The sequence below is a fragment of the Papio anubis genome, chromosome 1 (genome assembly GCF_008728515.1).
Source record: "Papio anubis isolate 15944 chromosome 1, Panubis1.0, whole genome shotgun sequence".
NCBI lineage: Eukaryota > Metazoa > Chordata > Mammalia > Primates > Cercopithecidae > Papio > Papio anubis.
In genome coordinates, this window is record NC_044976.1 from 14,674,527 (window position 1) to 14,695,359 (window position 20,833).

The 20,833-nt window shown below is 56.3% G+C and overlaps 1 protein-coding gene across 4 annotated transcripts; it reads right to left on the bottom strand.

The window, feature by feature from the left end:
* Positions 1–206: 206 nt before the first annotated feature.
* Positions 207–19,255, bottom strand: ARHGEF19 (Rho guanine nucleotide exchange factor 19). Of its 4 annotated transcripts, none has more exons than XM_009200115.4 (16): positions 19,017–19,255; positions 10,607–11,046; positions 9,928–10,212; positions 9,646–9,769; positions 9,493–9,569; positions 8,950–9,212; positions 8,161–8,321; positions 7,912–8,064; positions 7,519–7,648; positions 7,347–7,421; positions 7,084–7,173; positions 6,756–6,916; positions 4,391–4,549; positions 3,812–3,891; positions 1,255–1,359; positions 207–849 (listed from the first exon to the last, which is right to left on the bottom strand). In XM_009200115.4, the coding sequence occupies exons 2-16, from the start codon at positions 11,016–11,018 to the stop codon at positions 692–694; spliced, it is 2,433 nt and encodes an 810-aa protein (XP_009198379.1). In that variant the 5' UTR covers positions 11,019–11,046; positions 19,017–19,255; the 3' UTR covers positions 207–691. The 4 variants fall into 4 exon arrangements, with proteins under 4 accessions (XP_009198379.1, XP_003891236.1, XP_017813026.1 ...); XM_003891187.5 differs by lacking the exon at positions 19,017–19,255 and adding an exon at positions 14,473–14,637; XM_017957537.3 differs by lacking the exon at positions 19,017–19,255 and having other exon boundaries at positions 10,607–11,793.
* Positions 19,256–20,833: the final 1,578 nt, after the last annotated feature.

A 20,833-nucleotide genomic window follows, 5' to 3' on the forward strand; every position in this document is an offset into this window, starting at 1 on the left:
CTGACATTTTGTTACTTGCAGCCGAAAGCAGCCTAGCTGATACACAATCGTCCCCCTGTCCCCTGGTCACCCTCTTACAGCTCAGAGGTGAACTCTGGAGACATGCAAAGCCCTAGTTGGCAGCCAGCCAGAGACTCTCCTGGTCTTTAGCTGGGAAAACAGGACTGTGGGGGTGGGGCAGCATCAGATGGATCACAGACTCCAAGCAAAGGCATGATAGGAGTTTATTTACAGACAAGACACAGCAACCAGGCACCGACTCGGGCTCTGGCCAGGGGAGGTGGTAGACAAGATGCCAGATATATCTAAATATATATTTAGGTCCCAGCACCACCAGCACCAGAACATTCCCCAGCCAGGTCCCTGCCAGAAGGACCAAGAGTCAGGCAGGATTGAGGGCACAGAAAGTAGAGGGCCCCAGTCCTTGCCAGGTATCAGTGATCACCTGTTATGGTCCCCACGTCAGAGGAAGAAACTGCCGTTGGCCTTGAAGTGTGGACACTGAGGAGCAGGAGGACAGAGATACCCTCTGGAGGTGCCCCCATTCCTGTGCCCACCCTGTGCCCTCAATGCCAAGGCCACAGAAGTGAAGTGCCAGCAGGAGCAGCTTGGGGCACGGAGACACTACAGGCCCCTCCAGAACCATCCGGGAACCAGGCATGGAGATGCTGTCCCAGGCCATGGCTGCCCCTCACACAGGGGCCTCCCCCAGTTTGCTGGTGGCACTCGTGACTCGCTTATTCTCCCGGAGGTTTCGGAGGCGGGCGCTGAGGCTGCTGATCTCTTCCACGTAGGCCTGGGGCACCCACCCCTTCTCACCATCTGCCAGGCGGACCCCTTCCAGCCAGCCTAGGGACACACAGGCCAAGAACAACAGCATCAAAGGGGCACCAGGGCCAGGCCTGGAAGGGAACACCTCAGCCCTGATGCAAGCTTTGTTTGCACCCTTGGGGCCAAGGTGACATCATCTCAGCATCTCTCAGCTCCAGGAAGGACCCTGTCTCGAGCTGTCTTGTAGATGAACTTCTGACCTGTTTTTCCTGACATCCTCTGTAAGGGTATTTCCCACTCTCCCCCATCACTCTCAATCCTATATCTTTACAAGCAGGAAGTTCCTCTTCTTGTCTAACCTGATTCCCACATGCTGTGGCAGATCAACACTTGCAGAGTCTTTCTGTGTGATATCTTAGTCATCCAGCCACCTCCTGCCCACCTGAGCCCCATCAGGGAGACTTTCCCAGGAGGCCCCCTCACCGTCACTGGTCCAGGTCCTCACTGCCAGGATGTCAGTCTTCTCCAAGGTCAGCTCATCTGGCTGCAGTGCCTTGTATGTCCTAACACACTGAACCTGGGGGCGATCTGACAGCCCAAGGGAGGCTCAGGGAGTCCCAAGGGTAGGATGGCAGGGGAAGGAGCATGGGTAGGGCAGGGAGGGGCAGTAGGAGGAAGTAAGGGGGTGGGAAGGTGGCCATTGAGGCTTCTATTCCTCTGCCACTCCCATGCCACAGGCCCACATCCAAGCAGGCGTACCCTCTGCCCACCCTGCTATCTCCTCTCCTACCCTAAATACAAGTGCGGGATGAATCCGTTCCCTCCCAGCTTCGGTTTCTGCCTCTATACCAACAGTTGTCCCCTCCCCAGCTCAAGCCAATACGTTGCTTTTGTCCTTCAGACTCCAATGTCCAACTGCCCCCAGCCACCTCACACAAAACAGTAACGGCCCTGCAGTATGCCCCTAACATTGCTGTGGTGCTCCCTTTGGCCCATCCTTCCCAACTGGGATTCAAGCTGCATCACTCCCCTGTTGAAAGCCCTCCATGGCTTCCCAATCCTCTTAGAATAAAATCCAAACTCCTCTCTAGGCCCTACAAGGCCCTTCATGGTCTGGCATCACCCCCTGCTAGCCTCATCTTCTCCCCTCCACTTTCCCTCCCTACTCGCTCACAAAGCTCCAGTCACACCAGCCTCCCCGCTGTTCCTCACTCTAAGCTCCCTCCTTCCCCAGGTCCTTCGCACTGGCTCTTCCTTCTGCCAGATACTCTTCCCCAGATCGTTTCGTGACAACCTCTCCTCATCCTTCAGGGGTCAAATGTTAATTCCCAGGGACCTCCCCTGACCACCTGGGAGCTTACCCCAGCCAGGTGGGACTCCTAGCTCAAGCCAGAGCGCCTACCCCCTTCCTGGTCCTCAGCTCTTTTCATTAGACCAGGTGGGCTGGTAGCATCCAAAGCCCCAGACTGGGGGGCCAGACCTGGCTTGAATCCCAGTTCTGCCACTTACTGGCTGTGTGACCAATTTACTTCACCTTCTGAGCCTCAGTTTTCTCAGATATGAAAAATGTCTACCTGGTAGGGTTGCCATGAGGATTAAATTAGATTTAATGCAAATACAAAGCCCCCAGCCCTGGGCCTGGCCTATGGCAGGCGCTCAGGGGGGATGAGTGCCCTTTCTTTCCCTTTACTACCTAAAGCTCAGCCCTAACTCCTCTGCTCAAAAGCCTCCAATAAGGCCGGGCGCAATGGCTCACACCTGTAATCCCAGCACTTTGGGAGGCTGAGGCAGTTGAATCACCTGAGGCCAGGAGTTCAACACCAGCCATGGTCAACATGGCAAAACCCTGCCTCTACTAAAAATATAAAAATTAGCTAGGCGTAGTGGCGGGCGCCTGTAATCCCAGCTACTTGGGAGGCTGAGGCAGGAGAATTGTTCGAACCTGGGAGGAGGAGGTTGCAGTGAGCTGAGATTGTGCCATTGCACTCCAGCCTGGACGACAGGGTGAGACTGTCTCAGAAAAACATAGCCAGGCGTGGTGGCAAGTGCCTGTAATCCCAGCTACTCAGGAGACTAAGGCATAAGAATCGCTTGAACCCGGGAGGCGGAGGTTGCAATGAGCCGAGATTGCGCCACTGCACTCCAGCCTGGGGTACAGAGTAAAACTGTGTCTCCAAAAAAAAAAAAAAAAGGCCTCCAATAAGCCAGGCACGATGGCTCATGCTGTAATCCCAGCACTTTGGGAGGCTGAAAGGAAAGCATTGCTTGAGTCCAGGAGTTTGAGGCCAGCCTGGGCAGCATAGCAAGAGCCTGTCTCTACAAAAAATAAAAATAAAGGTGTGGTATCCAGGTGTGGTAGTGCATACCTGTGGTCCCAACTACTCAAAAGGCGGAGGCAGGAGGATCACTTGAGCCCAGGAGGTTGAGACTACAGTGATCCATTATCACACTACCGAAATCCGGCCTGGGCAACAGAGCAAGACCCTGTCTCAAAAAAACCTAAACAAACCTTCAATAGCTTCCTAGGGCCACTATAGGGAGGCTCTCTATGATTAGGTTGCACCCTGGCTTATCAGCCACCCCCAAAGGAGAAACCTTTATTCCAACTGAGCAGATCCCTCAGCTGCCACCACTACCCCCACCACCCCTCATACCCTGGCTCCGGCTGCTTCTTGTCCTGTTTGCAACTGACGCGAAGACGGAGACAGACCCGGGCTCTGGTCTCAGCCCCGCTACTTACTGGCTGGGTGAACTTACACAAGTCCGTTTATCTCTGAACCTCTCTTCTAACTCGTAACACAGGGGTGAAATGGGAAGCTATGAAGGCTTTGTGATCTCCAGGACGCTGCCTGTGGACACAGAGTCCACCTGTGCTCTGTAAGTTCTGCCCAGCCTTCAAGGTTCCTCAGAGCTACCCCTGACTGCCCCAGAAGTTTATCTGTCTCCCCATAGCCCTGTCGGCAACACAGCACCCAGGATGGGAGGGGGGGAGGGCGGGCGAGGGTTCGGCCCAGGGATGTAAGCAGCAGGGATGAGCTACCTTCCCCCTCACTGATGACCTCCTTGTCCTCCTGGGGGCTGGAGGGGCACAAGGCTGAGATCCATCGCTGCTTCTCACTTCTAGGGAAGGGGGAGGCTCAATTGTCACAACATGCAAAGTGCAGTTGCCCAGGGCAGGGTGCTGAAACCAAGGCTGGGGGAGCCAGACATGATGTCCAGGCCCAGGACCCAAGTCATGTCTGCCCCACCCCAGGCCCACCCCACAACCCTGTTTCCAAGCCTGTGCCCCACCCAGCTCTGAGCATAACAGGCCCAGAACCCCTAGATGCCAGCCCTACCCCCATCCTGCCTAATGCCACAGTCCTGAAGCCAGAGACAGCAGGGTGTGGAGGTTTCCATCCAAGAGATGCCCAGAGGCTGAGGAGGAGGTGGCAGCCCCCCAACACCACCTGTGGGGCAGGCACTCCTGCTCTGGCCTCCAGCCCTGCCCTCTGCCCCTGTGTCCTGCCCAAGCCAGGGAAGAGATGAGCACTTGGGGAGGAACAAGGCCAGGATGTCCCAGGAGTGCCCGTCATGGGGAGGAAGAGCCTCCTCTCTCCCCGTACCCAGGCCCACTCACTCCGTCCGGGCCCTCAGCAGGAACTGGTGCTTCATGTGCTGCCCGTGGAGGAGCTGGAGGAGGAACACGTGGCCAGGGATGCCCTGCAGCTTCAGGCTCAGGTCCCGCACCTGCAGCTCAGCCATCTTGGCATGGACGAAAACAGCAAACTTCCCTAGCCTGGAGGACCGGGGGAGGGGAGGTCAGCCTGGCCTGAGCCCTGGCTCCGGGCACCCAGCCTCGGGATCAGGTGGGGTCTGACTGGAAGCGGGGAGAAAGGGTTGCCTGCCCTGCCAGCGTTCTCACAGGGTCCTGCTTCTCGACAGGGCGCTGCTTTCCTAGCAGCTGGCAAAGTCCCCACAAGGAACCAAGAGCTTCTTCCCTGCTGGCTTGCTGGGGGAAGCTGGAGGTGATGGAGACCAGTCCCTGAGCCCCAAACACACTTTCAACCTTTCTCTCTCTCTCTTTTTTTTGTTTTTGTTTTGTTTGTTATTTGGTTTTTTGTTTCGTTTTGTTTTGTTTTAAGACAGAGTCTCGCTCTGTCGCCCAGGATGGAGTGCAGTGGCATGATCTTGGCTCACTGCAACCTCTGCCTCCCAGGTTCAAGCGATTCACGACCTCTCTCTGAACCTCTCTCCCAAGCGTCTGTTCCGAAGAGCCAACTGGACAGCTCGCCTGGGGAGTGTCTCCCTTCCAGTATATAAGCCCCATGAGGGCTGAGCCTCATCTCTGCCACTGTATCTCAGTGTCTGATACTGCCTGACTCACAATTTGGGATCAGTAAGTACTTGTAGGCAGGATGGGTGGAGAGGGTTCCATGGATGTCAACTCATTCAACAAAACTCGGCATCAAAAAAAAAAAAAAAAAAAGAACTCAGCTTCTCCCACTCCGAGCCAGATCCCCTTTACTGTTCTCCATTCCAGTGAAAGACACCACCAGTTTGCCCAAAAGGAAACTCAGACGTCATGCTCACCTCTTCCCTTTCCATCCCCCCTACACCCACCTGGTAGCTATGTCCTGTCTTTCCTCCTTAATGTCCCTTGAATCCACTTCTCCTGAAGCACCCTGCCACTTCTGGAGCATCTACCCTCTCCTGAGCAATGCAGGACCCTCTGCCTCTCCCCTTCATCCTCCAAATTGGCCAGGAGCAAAATATCATCCCTCTGCCTAACTCTCCACGCTCCCTGCTGCCTCAGAAAAAATCCAGCCTCTCTACCATGACCTTCAACATCCCAACTTCCCCCTGCTGCCCTTCTCCTTTACAAATCCAGCCACATGAGGCTTCATCATTCCCCAAACACACATTCCGCTCGTCTACACTACCACGACTCTGCTGTACTCCTCCACTCAAACTATCTTTCTACCTGGAAAACTCCTACTCATCTTTCAAAACCCAGCTGAAATGTCCCATCCTCTACGAAGCTTTACTGATTCTCACCCCACACCAGGAACCACTGCAGTACACCCTTCCATCAAAACCCTGATGATCTGGTTATCAGGATGGATTTTCACTGGTCTGAGAGCTCCTGTGAGCAGAGAACAAGTCTCATTCATATTTATGTCCCTAGCACTGGCCTGCTACAGAACAGAGATTCAGTGACTGTTTACTAAATGGACAAACAAATCAGGAATGAATTCTTCTTACAGCATAACATGTCCATCCTTTTTTTTTTTTTTTTAAGAGATGGGGTCTCACTATGTTGCCCAGGCTAGTCTTGAACTCCTGGACTCAAGTGATTCTCCTACCTTGGCCTCCCAAAGTGCTGGGATTACAGGTGTGAGCCACCATCCCACATGTCCATCCTTTATCCCATTCACCTTATCCAGGTAGTCTTCTACCTCACTCTTCACTTATAAACACAGTTAATACTGAGGGAGCATTCACTGTGAGAGAGGCACGGTGCTGCCATCAGACAGAGCTGGCATCCTCCTGGCTCCCCCACCTACTAGCTCCATGATCTGAGAGTAACAGAGAAGCCTATTTCCCAGGGAGGGATTTGGAGGATTAAAGGGAATAGTCCACATAGCATGCCTTGCACAGAGTAGGTACTGAGTAAAAGTTGGCTTCTGGCATAGCTGTGACTCGGGGCAGAGTTGAGACTCCAGGGTCATGCTCTTAGTCTCTGCTCTAACTGGCTGAAGCTCACAGCAGCTCCAAGTCCTTGACATACAGTCTAGCCCTTGATTCTCCCTTCTGGAACATGGACTTGTCTCACATCTCTGCCTTTGCTTCAGGAGCCTCCAAGTCTCAAGGTGCCCTGGCAGCACCACCTGGCACAGGCAGGGGCTCCCAGGCCCAGGGATGGACTGGTCATAAGCCCAGTGGTAGGGAGGAAGAGAGCCTGGCTCCAGTGTACCTACCCACCCCCGACTGCCCCAACTCACTCCTTCCGCCGAGAGAGCAGCAAGCAGTCATTGAAGAGGTGGAGGTAGACTGCCTTGCTGGACAGCTTCAGCTTGGCAGGGGGTGCTGCAGGCAGTGGTGCCAGCTCTACCAACTCCCCATGCCGAACCAGCCAGCGGGCCTGAGAGATCAGTGGGAAAATCTAGAGGGATGGAGAAGGATGGGTCAGGCCCAGGGGCACCAGGCAGAGAGCACAGGATAGCAGAGGGGAGGGTGTGGGCAGCGATGAACTGGCCTGAAGCCCCTAGGGCAAGGAAGAAACAAGAGCTGCCCCTTGGAGTGCCCATCCCGCTGGCGGCAGACACACACCTTGCCCTCAAAGTGGATCTTCTTGCTCAGGTGGATGAGTTCCTCTGTCCTCTTCATGGACTGCACGCTAGCATTGCACTCCTGCACCAGCTGGGGGAGCCGTGGGGAGGTCACCTGCAGCCCCTCAGCCCTGGCTCCCAGAGCCCAGCCTCAGACTCTTGCCTGGGGACTGGAGACTCTGACAGCTGAGGGCTGTTTTAGAGACACGCTGGGGGCCCAGGGGGGCCCCAGGAGCCAAGCAGCCCCTGCCCTGCCCAGCTCACCTCCTTGAGCGCGTTGAAGGCCTTGGTGGCCATGTCTTCATCTTCAGAGCCCTGTGCTGTCCGCTTCAGGATGTTCTGGAAGGTGGGATCAGCACAATGAGGCAGGCCTCATACTCTCCTGAGACCCGGCCCGCCCACCCAGCCCTCACTGCAGCCTGTCCCCTCGAGGTACCTCCACCAACATCTTGAGGCGGGTGATCCTCTGGAAGGGCAGGATGAGGAAGGAGGTAAGGGGCAGACGCTGGCACACGGGAGACTCCTCCAGGCGAGCCAGGATGCCAGGGAACCTGGGGTTCTCCAGGCTGGAAAATGGGAAGGGCTCTGGAATCACAGGTAGGCCTGAACTCCTGGGATCCACAACCCTGGCCATCCACAGGGCCCTTAGGGACCTTCTCAGCACATCCTTACTGCCCCTTGGGGTTGCATCTCACCTTATCCTGGTCACAGAGACCCTTTCAGGGACCCCTTCCCTCCCAGAGTCACCTTGCATCACCCAGTCCTCAGTGCCTACACCTGCCTGAGACTCCCTCCACGCCCCCGCCCCTTTCAGAGCCCCCAGCCCTACAGCAGGCGCTGGTAGGTGCGCTCCTGGTAGGCCTGGTTGGTGACATAGGGCAGGTAGACTCTGCGAAAGGCCGGGCAGTGGTCCAACACCACGTCGCACACGCTGAAACGCAGCACATCTGCCTCCAGCCGCTGCTCCAGGTCCTGCAGGAACCTGAGGAGTCAGAGCCAGGATGGAGATCCCAGATCTGGAAGCCGGCCAACCACAGGCTCGGTCCCCACCCTAGGCCAGGCCAGAGCACTTCTTCACCTCTCGCTGGTGCTCTTGACCTCGGGCAGTTTGGAAAACAGCCACTGCTTGTCCTGCGCCCCAAGACACTCGCTCAGCTCGGCAGAGCCTAAGAAGTGGCCCACAGCCACCGATAGGCTGTGGATGTAGGAGGCCTCGGACGTGATCAGCTCAAACTTGGCCTGAGGGAGGGCGCACACGGGGTCGAAAGGGCCGGGCCGGTTCACCTCGGAGGCCCTGGCCTCGCATCCCCGGACCCCAGGCCGCCACACCTCGCGTCCTCGCCCCTTCTCCAGCCCCACTCCTAATCTGGCGCCGGGCAGGCCCAGCGACCCACCTCCTGCCACGAGCAATTGTGCAAACCCCGCTTGCCCTAGATCCCGCCACTCCCCTTAGCCCAGTCCCGACGCGTTCTTCCCCGAGCCCGCCCATCCCCAGGTCCCGCCCGCCCCCAGGTCCCGCCCCTGATTCTGTCCCCGCCTTGTTCCGCGCCCACCAGGCTTTTGCACTCCCAATGGCTCCGCCCCTCATCCGGCCCTGTCCTATCCTAGGCTTCGTCCCGCTGGCTCCGCCCTCTGCCCGCACCCAAGCCTGGCTCCCCTAGCCTCCCGCTCCGCGGCTTGCTGTCCTCGCTTCCAGACGGCCTCGTGTAGGCAGGTCCTAGAGCCAACCTTCCGCGCGGACAGTGGTGCCAGCACTCCCGTTTGTGTGTCCCCCTTCCTCTATGGCCCGGTTCCCGCTAAGTCCCCGGACTGCGTAATCCCCTGCCCGCCCCCGCCCCCGCCCCGCCGGGTCCCCGCGCGCGCCCACCTCCTGCAGCTTGCAGTCCCGCAGGCTCAGTGTGGCCAGGACGCCGCTGCCGCGTACGTCGGGGATATCCTGCCACAGCGAGAAGGTGGAGCCTCGCGCCGAGCGTTGCGCCCGGAAGGAACTGCTGGGGGAGAGGTTGGCGCGCGGCGGTCCCGGCCCCTCCTCTGCGCCCTCGGCCTCGTCCCCCGGGCCCTCCTCCTCGCGCTGCTGCCGCCGCAGTTCACGGGCGCTGGCCACGTCGCTGTATTCCTGATAGAGGACGGCTGGGGAAAGACGGGCGGGCAAGACCGTGGGTTCCCTCAAGAGCCCGCGTCACTTAACCTTTGCTGCGGTTCGGATATCTGGACATAGTGAATTCATTCATTCATTCATTCATTCATACCATAAACAAATTGAGCACCTACTGCGTGCTAGATACCGATAGTTCCATTCTCCGTTTCTCACTCGATCCCTACCTCTCAACTCTCTAAACCCCCTTTTCCCCGGTTCCACACCGCAGCCCCTTCCTCCGTTACCTCCTCCCAGGGATCCCCTCCCACGTACAGTTAAGGAGGAATCGAGACTGGCGCCGCTCGTTGGTGCTCCTGGACCCCAAAGGAGGCTCTTCCTGCGTGTCTAGCCTAGGAAAGAGAGAGCGTCACGGCCCTTCTTCGCCTGCACCCTGTCTCGGACCCAAGCCCAAACGGGAGGTGGTACCTGGGCTCGGACCAATCGCCATGGCCCTCTCGTGAGTCACCAGGGGCTGGCCGCGACACCCGGTCCCTACACCCGGTCCCGACACCCGGTCCCGTCGTCTCTACACTTCGAGACGATGCTTTCCCTGGAGAGGGCAAGAACTGAGGGTGGGGGGTCCAGAGAGGGCCTGGGGCCTAGGCCCCGGACCGGGCACCCTGACGGCCTCAGGCGGCCGGTGAGTGGGCATCCCCCACCCCCACCCGGCATCTAGCTGCCCTCAGGGCCCATGGGAGGAGCTGGTACCTTCCCGGGCTGCTCCGGTGCCTGACCCAGAGATGGGTGCCCGGGCTGCTGAATTCCGCCCCAGGCGCAGAGAAGAGTGCAGCCGGGTCATCAGCTCCGAAGCCGAGAAGCGCCTCCGCTCAGGACCCTCGAGACTCACTCGGGTGGATCCAGTCAGCTCCAGCGGCCTGGGCTCCTCTGTGCTCTGGGCCTGCTCTTGCACTACCTGGCCAGGCTCTAGGAAGACAGCGTGGGCCTCGGGACAGCCGGGGACCTCTTCACGCTGGTACACCCGCATCTTGCGCCCTAGGGTTGGGGGGCAAGGTGTGAGAGCACAGGCTGGGGTCTCCCCCAGCCTGGCCCTGAGCACCTGGGGAGGTTCAGGCGCCATGCCCAAAGGAAGGGCCTGTGTTTCTGCTAGCGTCTGGTCCCCAGAGCCCTGGGGTCCACGAGAGGGGTAAGGACAGCACAGGGCCTGACTGCAGTAGGCAGAGGGACCAGGAAATGGTGACTCACTCACTGCATAACCTTGGACAAGTCACTTGCCTTCCCTGAGTCCTGCTGGTTTCCTTATCACTAATCTACCACTTGTCCTGACTTTTGGGGGAACCTTGGGACATAGAGGTTAAGGAACTGCCCAGCCCCTCCCCTATCCCCCCCCACTGTGGCACCCACACCTGCCTCCCCAAGGGTGACTCACAGGCAGACTTCTTTTCTGAGCCGTGGCTGGCCCGGCGCTGTGGCTGTGTGTGCTGGGGACTCCAGGGTCCCTCCAGAGCTGGGGGTTGGGCACCAGGACAGTGTGGCCAGCTGCCAGCCCTGCTGGGCCGCATCCCCCCGCCAGGTATCTCTGTATCTGAGCTTCCTGGGGATGATGGCCATAGCACCCCTTGGAGAGGGGCAGGGGTCCCCAGGGACCAGCGGCTGCCAGGGGCCCGAAGCTCCTCGGGGGCAACAGGGAAAAGGTTCAGACAGACTGGGCTCGGGGGCTTCAGGGCGGGCAGCTCTGCAAAGGACAGGCTTTCCTGCTGGCACACTGCTACAGGGCAGCGGGCAGTGCCAGGTGGCCCAGTAAGGTGGGGCTGGAGGGTAGCAGGTGGCCCACAGTCCATTCCTCTTTTGCTCTGCCACCACCTGGCCCTGCAAAAGAGAAGATATCAGATCTAGACAGAGGACAGCAGGGCTGGCCAGTAAGCCACCACCCCTGGAGGCCTGGACAAACCCCTGTGTACACTCATGTGCACACATCTCCACAAACGCACTCACATGTCTAATTATATAGAAATAGCTGATACTTGCTTGGCATTGCCTGAATGATAGACTGAGTACTTTACACATATTATCTCATTTAATCCTCACAACAACCCTGTGAGTTGATGCTCTTATTATCCCCATTTTATAGGTGAGGAAAGTGAGGCACAGAGAGGTTATTTGGTAAATAGTGGAGCCAGGATTCTAACCTGGCCATTCTAGCTTTCAAATCGGTGATTTTAACCACCTTGTACCTTCTCTAACACACACCGACCTGTCACCAGACATGCAAATACATACATCGTCACACAAATCCATGTCCCAGCATACACATCCACACTACATTTTCTCCCAAGTATAGAATGACATGTGCACTTTCATAGATACAAACATTTCAAACTCAGGCTCACACAGTCACAGACACACACATTTTTACACAACCATATACATTAACAAATTCCTCACAAACACACTGACCCATCCGATACTTACACAGGCACCCAAGATTTCTCATCCTCCTGTCCCCTTCACACGCACACCCCAGGATGCAGACACACACCAGCCCACAGGTCCTTGCTTTGATATTTCTCCCCCCATCCCCCCGACCCTTGCCCAGAGTTGTGGCCTTCAGCGCTGAGTGGTGCCCACACCCATGCCAAGTTGGCTGGGAGGGTCATGGACTGGCAGGCGGGCCATCACCCAGATCAGGCAGGGGCCCTCCTGAAGTTCAGGGAGGTGCCCCAACCCCCCCGGTTTGGAGTGAAAGAAGGGCTGTTCCCCACCCCAGCTTCCAGCCCCTGGGTAGGCCAGGCTGGATGGGTCCTTTCTGGGCAGGAAGTTATCCCCGGGGAGCCAGCCCTTCGATCGGGGCAGACCTGATGATCTGAGAGGCTCAAGCCCCGGCAGCTCTTGCCCTGTGGCCTTCTGCCAGCCTCCCTCCTGCAGCCCCTCACCTCTCCGGGCCCAGGCCCGCTGCTGATGCTGTTTGGCTGTTTCGGCAGGGGAAGCCCTCTCTCTGCCCAGCTGGCTGGGGGAGATCCCACCCAGACAAAGAGTTTGATTCATCAAACCCTGTGGTGAGGCAAGCAGGGAGGGAGGGAGGGAGCAGGCAGCGCGCTGGGCGGGGGCCTACCCTAGCCTGGCCTCGCTGTGGGCAGGCCGGGCAGCCAGGACCCCCCAGAGGCCCCCTCAGGCCAAAGGGGCAGTGCCCAGCCTGGCAGGACCAGGAGAGCCAGGAGATGAAGACTGAGAGAGACCTAGAGAAACAGAGACCACTTAGCCAGTAACTCAGAAACCAAGACCCCAAGACATTCAAAAACAGAAAAACCACAGATGCTGAGACATTCAGGGACCCAGAGATGGAGACAGAGACACTGACAATTTCAGGCCAACCAGATCCTCAGAGACACAGATGAAGCCCAGAAAACCCAGGGAGACAGATGGACAAACATTTCATGCCCATGGGCTGCCAGTCTAGTGGGAGAGCCAAAAACGAAAACAGTTACAATCCAGGTTGGCAAGAGCCAAGCCAGAGGAACCATCAGAGGAGGGTGCTGGGCTCAACTCAACCTGGGTATTCCAGGAAGACTTCCTGGAGGAGGTAATAGGTAACTGCTCCCTGGCTGAAATACCTAGTGCACTTTGAGAGAAAGCCTTGGCCTGAGCAGTGACAGTGTCAGTCACTGTTGGAGACAGGGAGGGAGAAGAGGACCCAGTGAAAGATAGCTGGGTCTGTGGCAGGCCCCAGTCTCTCTGCACAGCTTCTCAACTGCTTCCTCCCGCTCCCTTCACCCTGCTGCCTGGGAGGGTGGGAAGAAGAGGACTGGCTGCTCCAAAGGGACCGTCTCTATAGTGGCCACTCTGGCTTGTACCGTCAGCCTCTGTCCCTCTAGCCTGAAGAGTGCCCATCTGAGCAAGTCTCCCTGAGACTGTCTCCTTATCTGACAAACAGGATAGTATTTTTTATTACCATCACTCTTTCTCTAGACAGAATGCGGCTCAGGCCTTCACACAGATGGGGAAGATAAAGGAGCGAGGCTGAGACACACATTACATTGTAGGAGTGTGTGGAAAGAGGCCCCTGCCCGCAGACAGGTCTCTTTCTCTGCAGGAATCAGGAGTCCTCGACACAGAAGTCCTGCTTGCTTCTGGGGGCACACATGTGCAGGCATGTACACATGCCCCCTGCCCCCTGGTATGCTGGGAGATTCTAGCACTTGGGTTCTGGAAGCCCCTGGAGGGCAGGGAGGGATCCTCTCTCCCATCATTTGCAGGGATAAGTCGGCAAAACATTGAGGCTTTGCAGCAGGGGTACCGCCAGTTAAGACCGCAGAGGAGAAGGCTAGGTGAATGTGGGGAGGGGACATAGAAGGCTTCCCGGGGAGATGAAGCTGGAGGCGGGTCCCTAGCGGGGAAGTCAGGAGTGTGTCAGCCTCCACCTATGCTCAGGACAAGGGGTAATAAGAATGACCCATCTAGCTGGGATGCCAGCCCTGTGGCCCTCCAGGGGTTTGGCCCACCCAACCTCAATGCTGGGGAGCTAAGAGGGACAAGCTGTGTTCATATTGTGTGTAGCGCATCTCTGTTAAAAAAAAACAAAACAAAACAAAAACCTCAGAAAGAGAACTGGCCCCAGACAGCGGAGACATTACCTTCCTGAGGCACAATCACAGGATAGAGACTCTAGTGTCTACTAGGCAAGGGCCATTCTGGAGCCCAAAGAGAATAACCCCCGCCCAAGCTTCTAGGCCCAGTGTTGACACTGACCAGCTGTGTGGCTTTAGGCAAGTCATAGCCCGTCCCTTGGCCTCAGTATTCCCATCTGTAAAGTGGCTCCTAAGAGACCGCACCACCACCCAATGCCCTCTCTGAGAAACATGTCTCATCATAAATATATCTGCGCCAAGAAGGATGGGCAGGGGCCGAGGAAAGTACCCTTGGTGGGCGCTGCTAATTGCAGAGGGCAATGGGCCCATTTAGCAAGGCTGCCAGAGAGTCCCTGGACACTACCATGGTCAGAAAAAGCGTTTCTGGCCTCCTGTACCTAGCTTTTCCCTGCCCCCTCCCGGGTGCCCCTTGCCCTGCTGCCCAGAAGAGCGGAGACCTTGCCAGGGCCTCTCTGCCCTTTAAGGAATAAAGCCAAGTGGGAAGTCATGGCTGGAAAGGGGAACCAGGCCAAGTGGTTCACAGAGCCCCAGAAGGCCATAGTGGGTCAGGGCCAGGATCAGAGACCAGGCAGGCAGCACAAAGGGCTCACTCAGCGGGGAAAACTGGCGGGAAGAGAATGGGACTGCTGGCACCCAGGTGGGGCCCTACCTCAGCCAGGGAGCTCCGTCCTGCTGCCAGCACAGTCCAGGGCTCCGGGACACCCTGGGGGCTCTGGGGCTGCAGCCAAGTCCTCAGGGGGCGATGTCAGCATGTCAGCATGGCCCCAGAGCCGAGCAAGACAAGCTCCTGGGTATTGTGTGGGGCAGGGAGGGGGAGGTGAAGGAGGAGGGAACCTTGCAGAGAGAGGCAGGCGGCTGTCTCAACGTGCCTGCTCCCCGCCCCCCTTCCCCAGAACCGGTTTGGCTAGTCTGGGGTACAAGAGGGGGGCTGGAACAATGGGAGTCCTATGCCCAAGTGAAGCTCTAAAGGACCCTACACCCAGGTCCTCAAGATGGGGGAGGCACTGCTTCTGCTCCTAGGAGACAGGTCACCACTCTTCTGGAGCTTCCCAAACATGGGCGTGTTCAGGGGACTTCTTGGAGCTGGGGAGCATCCTGGGAGCTTCACAGAGAGCCTCCCAAGCCTTGGACTCCTTAGGGACCCTGAGAACCCTGATGACCTTCTCTGATCCTATTACTGCATCTATCAAATGGGAACACTCATCCCTATGGTTGGGAGACAGAAATCAATCCTGAAAGTTGGTGATGTGACATCTGGCATCATCCTGGACAGCCTCTCCTCATCTAGTACAGCCACTCCTTGCAAATGGCCCATCCTTTCCCACTGGCTGGAATGACCTGCCCCACCATCTCCAGTGGCCACCTCCACCATGAGGCCTTCCCAGACTATACCAATTGAGCCCTCAATAAACCAAATCAAATAGCCAAGTCAAACCGCCTCCAGTAAGAAGGGCATGCTGTATGCCCAGCATGCAATCTTCCCAACCCTGTGGAAGGGGAAGCTGCATTTTCCCCTAATATTACCTGCCATCTGTTTGAGCTTCCAGCAATTGCCAGGCACTTAATATTAATGTGCAGATGTGTACACATACTAATACTCATGGGGCGAACTTATTGTTCACCTACTAAGTGCCAGGCACTGTCCTGAGCACTTCGCATGTATCTACTCATTTAATCTCCACCATGACCCTGTCAGGTAGATACTGTTACTGCTACCACTTAGGTGAGTACAGTTGTCCCTTGGTACCCAGAATCTGTGGGGAATTGGTTCTAGAACCCTCCCATACCAAAATGCATGGCTGCTCAAGTCCCTTATATAAAATGTCGTAGTGTTTGCTAAAACCTTTGTACATCCTCCAGTAAAATTTATTTATTTATTTATTTATTTATTTATTTTTGAGATGCAGTCTCACTCTGTCACCCAGGCATGGTGGTGCAAGTGGCGGGATCTCAGCTCACCGCAACCTTTGCCTCCCAGGTTCAAGCAATTCTTCTGCCTCAGCCTCCCCAGTCACTGGGATTACAGGTGCATGCCACCACACCCTACTACTTTTTTTTTATTTCTAGTCAAGACAAGGTTTCACCATGTTGGCCAGGCTGGGTTTGAACTCCTGACCTTAAATGATCCACCCACCTCAACTTCCCGAAGTGCTGGAATTACAGACGTGAGCCACCGTATCCCGTCTATTTTATGTATTTATTGTCAAAAAAAAAAAATGTACTCAAGTGAGAGGGTCTCACTCTGTCATCCACGCTGGAGTGCAGTGGTGCAATTACAGGGCTCACTTGCAGGCTCGTCAACCTCCTGGGCTTGGGTAATTCGCCCACCTAAGCCTCCTGAGTAACTGGGACCGCTGCCGTGCACCACCACACCTGACTAATTTTTATATTTTTTTTAGAGATGGGATCTCACCAGGTTGTCCAGCCTGGTCTCAAACTCCTAGGCTCAGGCGATCCACCAGCCTTGGCCTCCCAAATTACTGGGATTATAGACGTAAGCCACCATGCCTGGCCCTCCAGTACAGTTTAAATCAATTCTATATTACTTATAACACCTTAACACAGTGTAAATGCTATGTAAATAGTTGTTATCCTGTAATGTTTTTTATTTGCATTATTTTTGTCGTCGTTATTTTTTGTTTTTATTTTCATTTTCCATGCATGGTTGGTTGAATCCAAGGATGCAGAACCTGAGGATATGGGGGGCCAGCTGTTTAAAAGGCTTGTACAAGTTAAGTCATGAGCATTATCCCTTTGAAATCTCTCATCAGTTCTATGAAGTCCCTATTTTACAGATGACATTGAGGTTCAAGAGATTAAATAACTTGCCCAGGGTCACACAGCTAATAAGGGGCAGGACTAGTATTGAAACCCAGGTCTGGCCGGGCACGGTGGCTCACGCCTGTAATCCCAGCACTTTAGGAGGCCGAAGTGGGTGGATCCCCTGATGTCAGGAGTTCTAGACCAGCCTGGCCAACACGGTGAAACCTGTCTCAACTAAAAATACAAAAATAGTCCGGGCGCATTGGCTCACGCCTGTAATCCCAGCACTTTGGGAGGCCAAGGCCAGCGGATCACAAGGTCAGGAGTTTGAGACCAGCCTGGCCAACATGGTGAAACTCTGTCTCTACTAAAAATACAAAAATCGACTGAGCGTGGTGGCGCACACCTGTAATCCCAGCTACTTGGAAGCTGAGGCAGGAGAATCGCTTGAACCCGGGAGGCAGGGAGGCAGAGGCTGCAGTGAGTTGAGGTCACACCACTGCACTCCGGCCTGGGTGACAGAGCAAGACTCCGTCTAAAAAAAAAAGAAAAGAAACCCAGGTCTATCTGACCACACCACCAACCTGAGTCCTTCACCACTGCCTGGTACTGCCTCACCAGGCTTTTAGGAGGGTCTCGTGGTGAAAAGTGTGTGAAAGTCTAATAGGGGGTGTCTTGGCTAACTGAACTCTTATTGATCTTATTATTCATACACTACGGGCTTGGAATACACAGCAGAGGTTTCATGGCCCGTGCCCTAGTCCCCCAAAGTATTTTATTTATTTATTTATTTATTTTTGAGACAGGGTTTTGCTCTTGTTGCCCAGGCTGGAGTGCAATGGCGCTATCTCGGCTCACCGTAAACTCCGCCTCCCAGGTTCAAGTGATTCTCCTGCCTCAGCCTCCCGAGTAGCTGGGATTATAGGCATGCGCCACCACCCCTGGCCAGTTTTGTATTTTTAGTAGAGATGGGGTTTCTCCATGTTGGTTTAGCTGGTCTCGAACTCCTGACCTCAGGTGATCCACCCACCTCGGCCTCCCAAAGTGCTGGGATTACAGGCGTGAGCCACCGCGTCCGGCCCCAAAGTATTTTCCTTAGCTGCCAACCGATGGCCATTAAGTTCAGAGTGATTAGGGTTCCCCTGCTCCCCCATGTTCACTTCGACTCCCTAGAGCATTGCCACATAGTGAGTAGACACTGCACCGTGTGGGTGGGGATCAGGTGGCCGTGGAGAGGTGGCAGGCTGGGGCAGAGACAGGTTTATTGTCGGCATTGTACAGAGGCCAGGAGGCAAGGAACACGGAAGGGCAGCAATGCAGGTCTGGAGGTCTCCAGGGAACTCCAATCCTCAGGCCTTGAGACACTGCCCAGATGCCTAACTGGAAGCCAGAGGACCCCAATAGGAGGAGCATCCTGGGGAACCTAGGGTCCCGGAAGGGCAGCCCTGCCTCACTCGCCCCTGCGTCCTGGACTTCGGGGACCGCGGACATAGAGCACAGCTTGGTCAGGTTGAGCAGGCTGGCGCTCCAGAGAACAGCCCCCAACCCCAGTTTGCGGATAAAGTAGAAAAGGGGGCGTGGAGGGGGCGGAGCTTAATGATGGGCGGGAACAGGCGGAAACTACAGGGAGTCCAGCCAGTCCCTCCAATGGGCGAGGCCAAATAATGGGGCGTGGCTAGAGAGAGCGGAACTTGAGAAGGCTGAGCTAAGGCTTGAGGGCAGGCCAAGGGGCGTGGTCATTATGGTCATTATGGTGTGGGTGGGGCCGGGGTCAGCCTGCCTTGCTGACTGAAGGCAGCGCCTCCCCGTTGTCTGCCACCGCCTGCTTGGCCAGGTAGCCCTCGCGCGTTATCTTGGTAGCCAGGGCTGGCACATCGGGCACGAGCCGGGCGTTGGGGCACTAGAAGAAGAACACTACATGCTGGGGAGAAGGGGGCCAAAAAGAATGATTGCCTTAGCGATCTTAACTCATGGAGCACTTACCCTGCGCCAAACCCTAATCTGAAGGTTTTCCGGATATTAATTAATTTAATCCTCACAACAACTCTATGAGCTGGGGGTAATTTCTACTCCACAAGTGAAGAAACAGAAGCAGAAAGGGGTTGTCATTTGCCCAAAGACACAGAGCTATGATTCGAACCCTTAACAGTAGGAACCCCGTCAGGGGCAGGGCTTGTAAAAGAGCAAAACTGGTGGGCGAGTGCTTCCTCTCCTTTCTCCTTTCTCTTGCCAAGAAATAATGTTATTATTATTTGTGATATTAATTCATTGAGCACAACATGCCAGACACAGTGCAAATGCTTGACACCGAACCTTCATAACGACCCTATAAAGTAGATCCTATTATATAATATATCCCCATTTCCAGCCGGTTGGCGGCAGAGCCTGAATTTGGAACCAAGTCTGTCCAAGACAGATGGCTGAGCCTACCTCGAAGGCGATAATGAAGCCCAGATGCACGGCAGAAGCTTCTAGTAGAAGAGGGCTTGGTTCACCCCCGCGTCGCGAAAGGCCTTGTATCTGGGTTGCGGGGTCTGGAAAGGCTCTCGGATCTTGATTCCGAACCCTGCATTTCCTCCCCTCCTCCTCCCTAGAATCTGGCCCTGCCCGTTCAGCGAGTACCCTAGCCGGCTCCGCGCATCTGTCCGGGGCAGACTCAGCTCACTGCACCCCAGCCAGGCCCCGCCCCACCCGTCCACAGTTTCGGCTCCTGGCTTCCCAGGCCCCGCCCCTCCCAGTCAGCACCCGCCCCTCCCAGACTGGCCCCGCCCACCAAGACTCAGCACCCGCCCCTCCCAGGCCGGCCTCCCTCACCAAGGCTCCCCGCCGTGCTTCCTAGACAGGCCCTGCCACTCCCGCCTCAGCTTCCCGCCCACCAAGGCTCAGCGCCCCGCCTCTCCCACCTCAGCGTCACGCCCCTCAGAGGAAGGCCACGCCCACCAAGGCTCAGGGCTCCGCCCCTCCCGCCGCGCCCCTCCTCCCCAGCCTGAAGGGTCTAACACCTGCAGAGTGTGTTTGCTCCCAGACAGGTAGGCAGGGAGCGCGGGTGCCGGCGTGAAATTCACAAAGCCGTGCACCTGAGTGTGGTGTTCGTACTGGTACTGGAAATGCGGCAGGAAGTCCGAGGTGAAGGCGGGACGAAAGTCTGCAGAGCCAGAGGGCCTTCAGGGCCCAACTCCCTAACTCACCCCCACTCGGATCCAGACCTACTCCTGAGGCAGGATGAACCTTTGGCCCGGAATCCTTGCCTCCTGTCCCCTATTTCCCAACCTCTGACCCGGATTTCCTTCTCCAGCCCCGCATTTCCCTATTTCTGAACCCCTTTCCCCAGTCTCTGAGCTCCATCTCCCCCGCCCCCTGCCCCTGTATTCCCTTCATCTGCCTCACTCCCATTCACGGTGACCGCAAGGTGTACCGTGACCTCCAGCGGGAGCAGTCAGATCCAGACGTCCTGCCGCGCCCAGCCATTGGTCGCTGGTACTCGCACAGGAACTTGTGGGCGTCCGGTCTGATTTCTACCCAGTTGTTGAGCAGAGCAAACAGGGGTGCCAGCAGGAATGCCCCCACAAAGATGGTGATGAACCCAAACTGCAGCTCTGGCAGGCAGGGAGTGTCAGGCCCGGGGCCATCTCCCCTGCTCTTCCAGGCCCCCAGGGGCCCCACTCATACCCAGGGCACACGCTGCTGAGCAACTGCTCCTCCATACCTGGGTATTCATCAAACAGGCCCTGGCACTCGATGAGCTCATAGTCCTTCCTCCTCCCAGCGCTGCAGCTGCTGCCCGACCTGGGTGTCCCTCTGCCCTGCCAGCTGCCACTTCTGCCACCAAGCCTTCAGCTTCCTGGGGGCAGGAGGCAGGGAAACCAGATAATGGTCATAACAGGACCTTGTGCTAGGAACTGCCACTTCTATCACCAGCACCCCTTAGAGGCAGGCACCATGATGATTTCCACTTTACTGATGAGGAAACACACCTGGAGAACTTGCCCCAGGCTCCCCAAATTGTGAGTGGTGGAGCCAGTGTTCAAATCCAATCTGTCAGACAGGAGCCCAGTGCTCTCAACTCTGTGCCTCCCACGTAGCCATTCTTGGTCTCTGGAATATCACTGCCCCCTGAAAAAAACAGTAATAGAAAGCCTTCCATTTGCAAAGCTCTTTCCTGTTGAACGCCTCATAATCCCCTCAGCTCTCTTGGAGAGTTATTATTGTCCCCATTGTATAGATGAGGAAACTGAGGCCCAGAGACA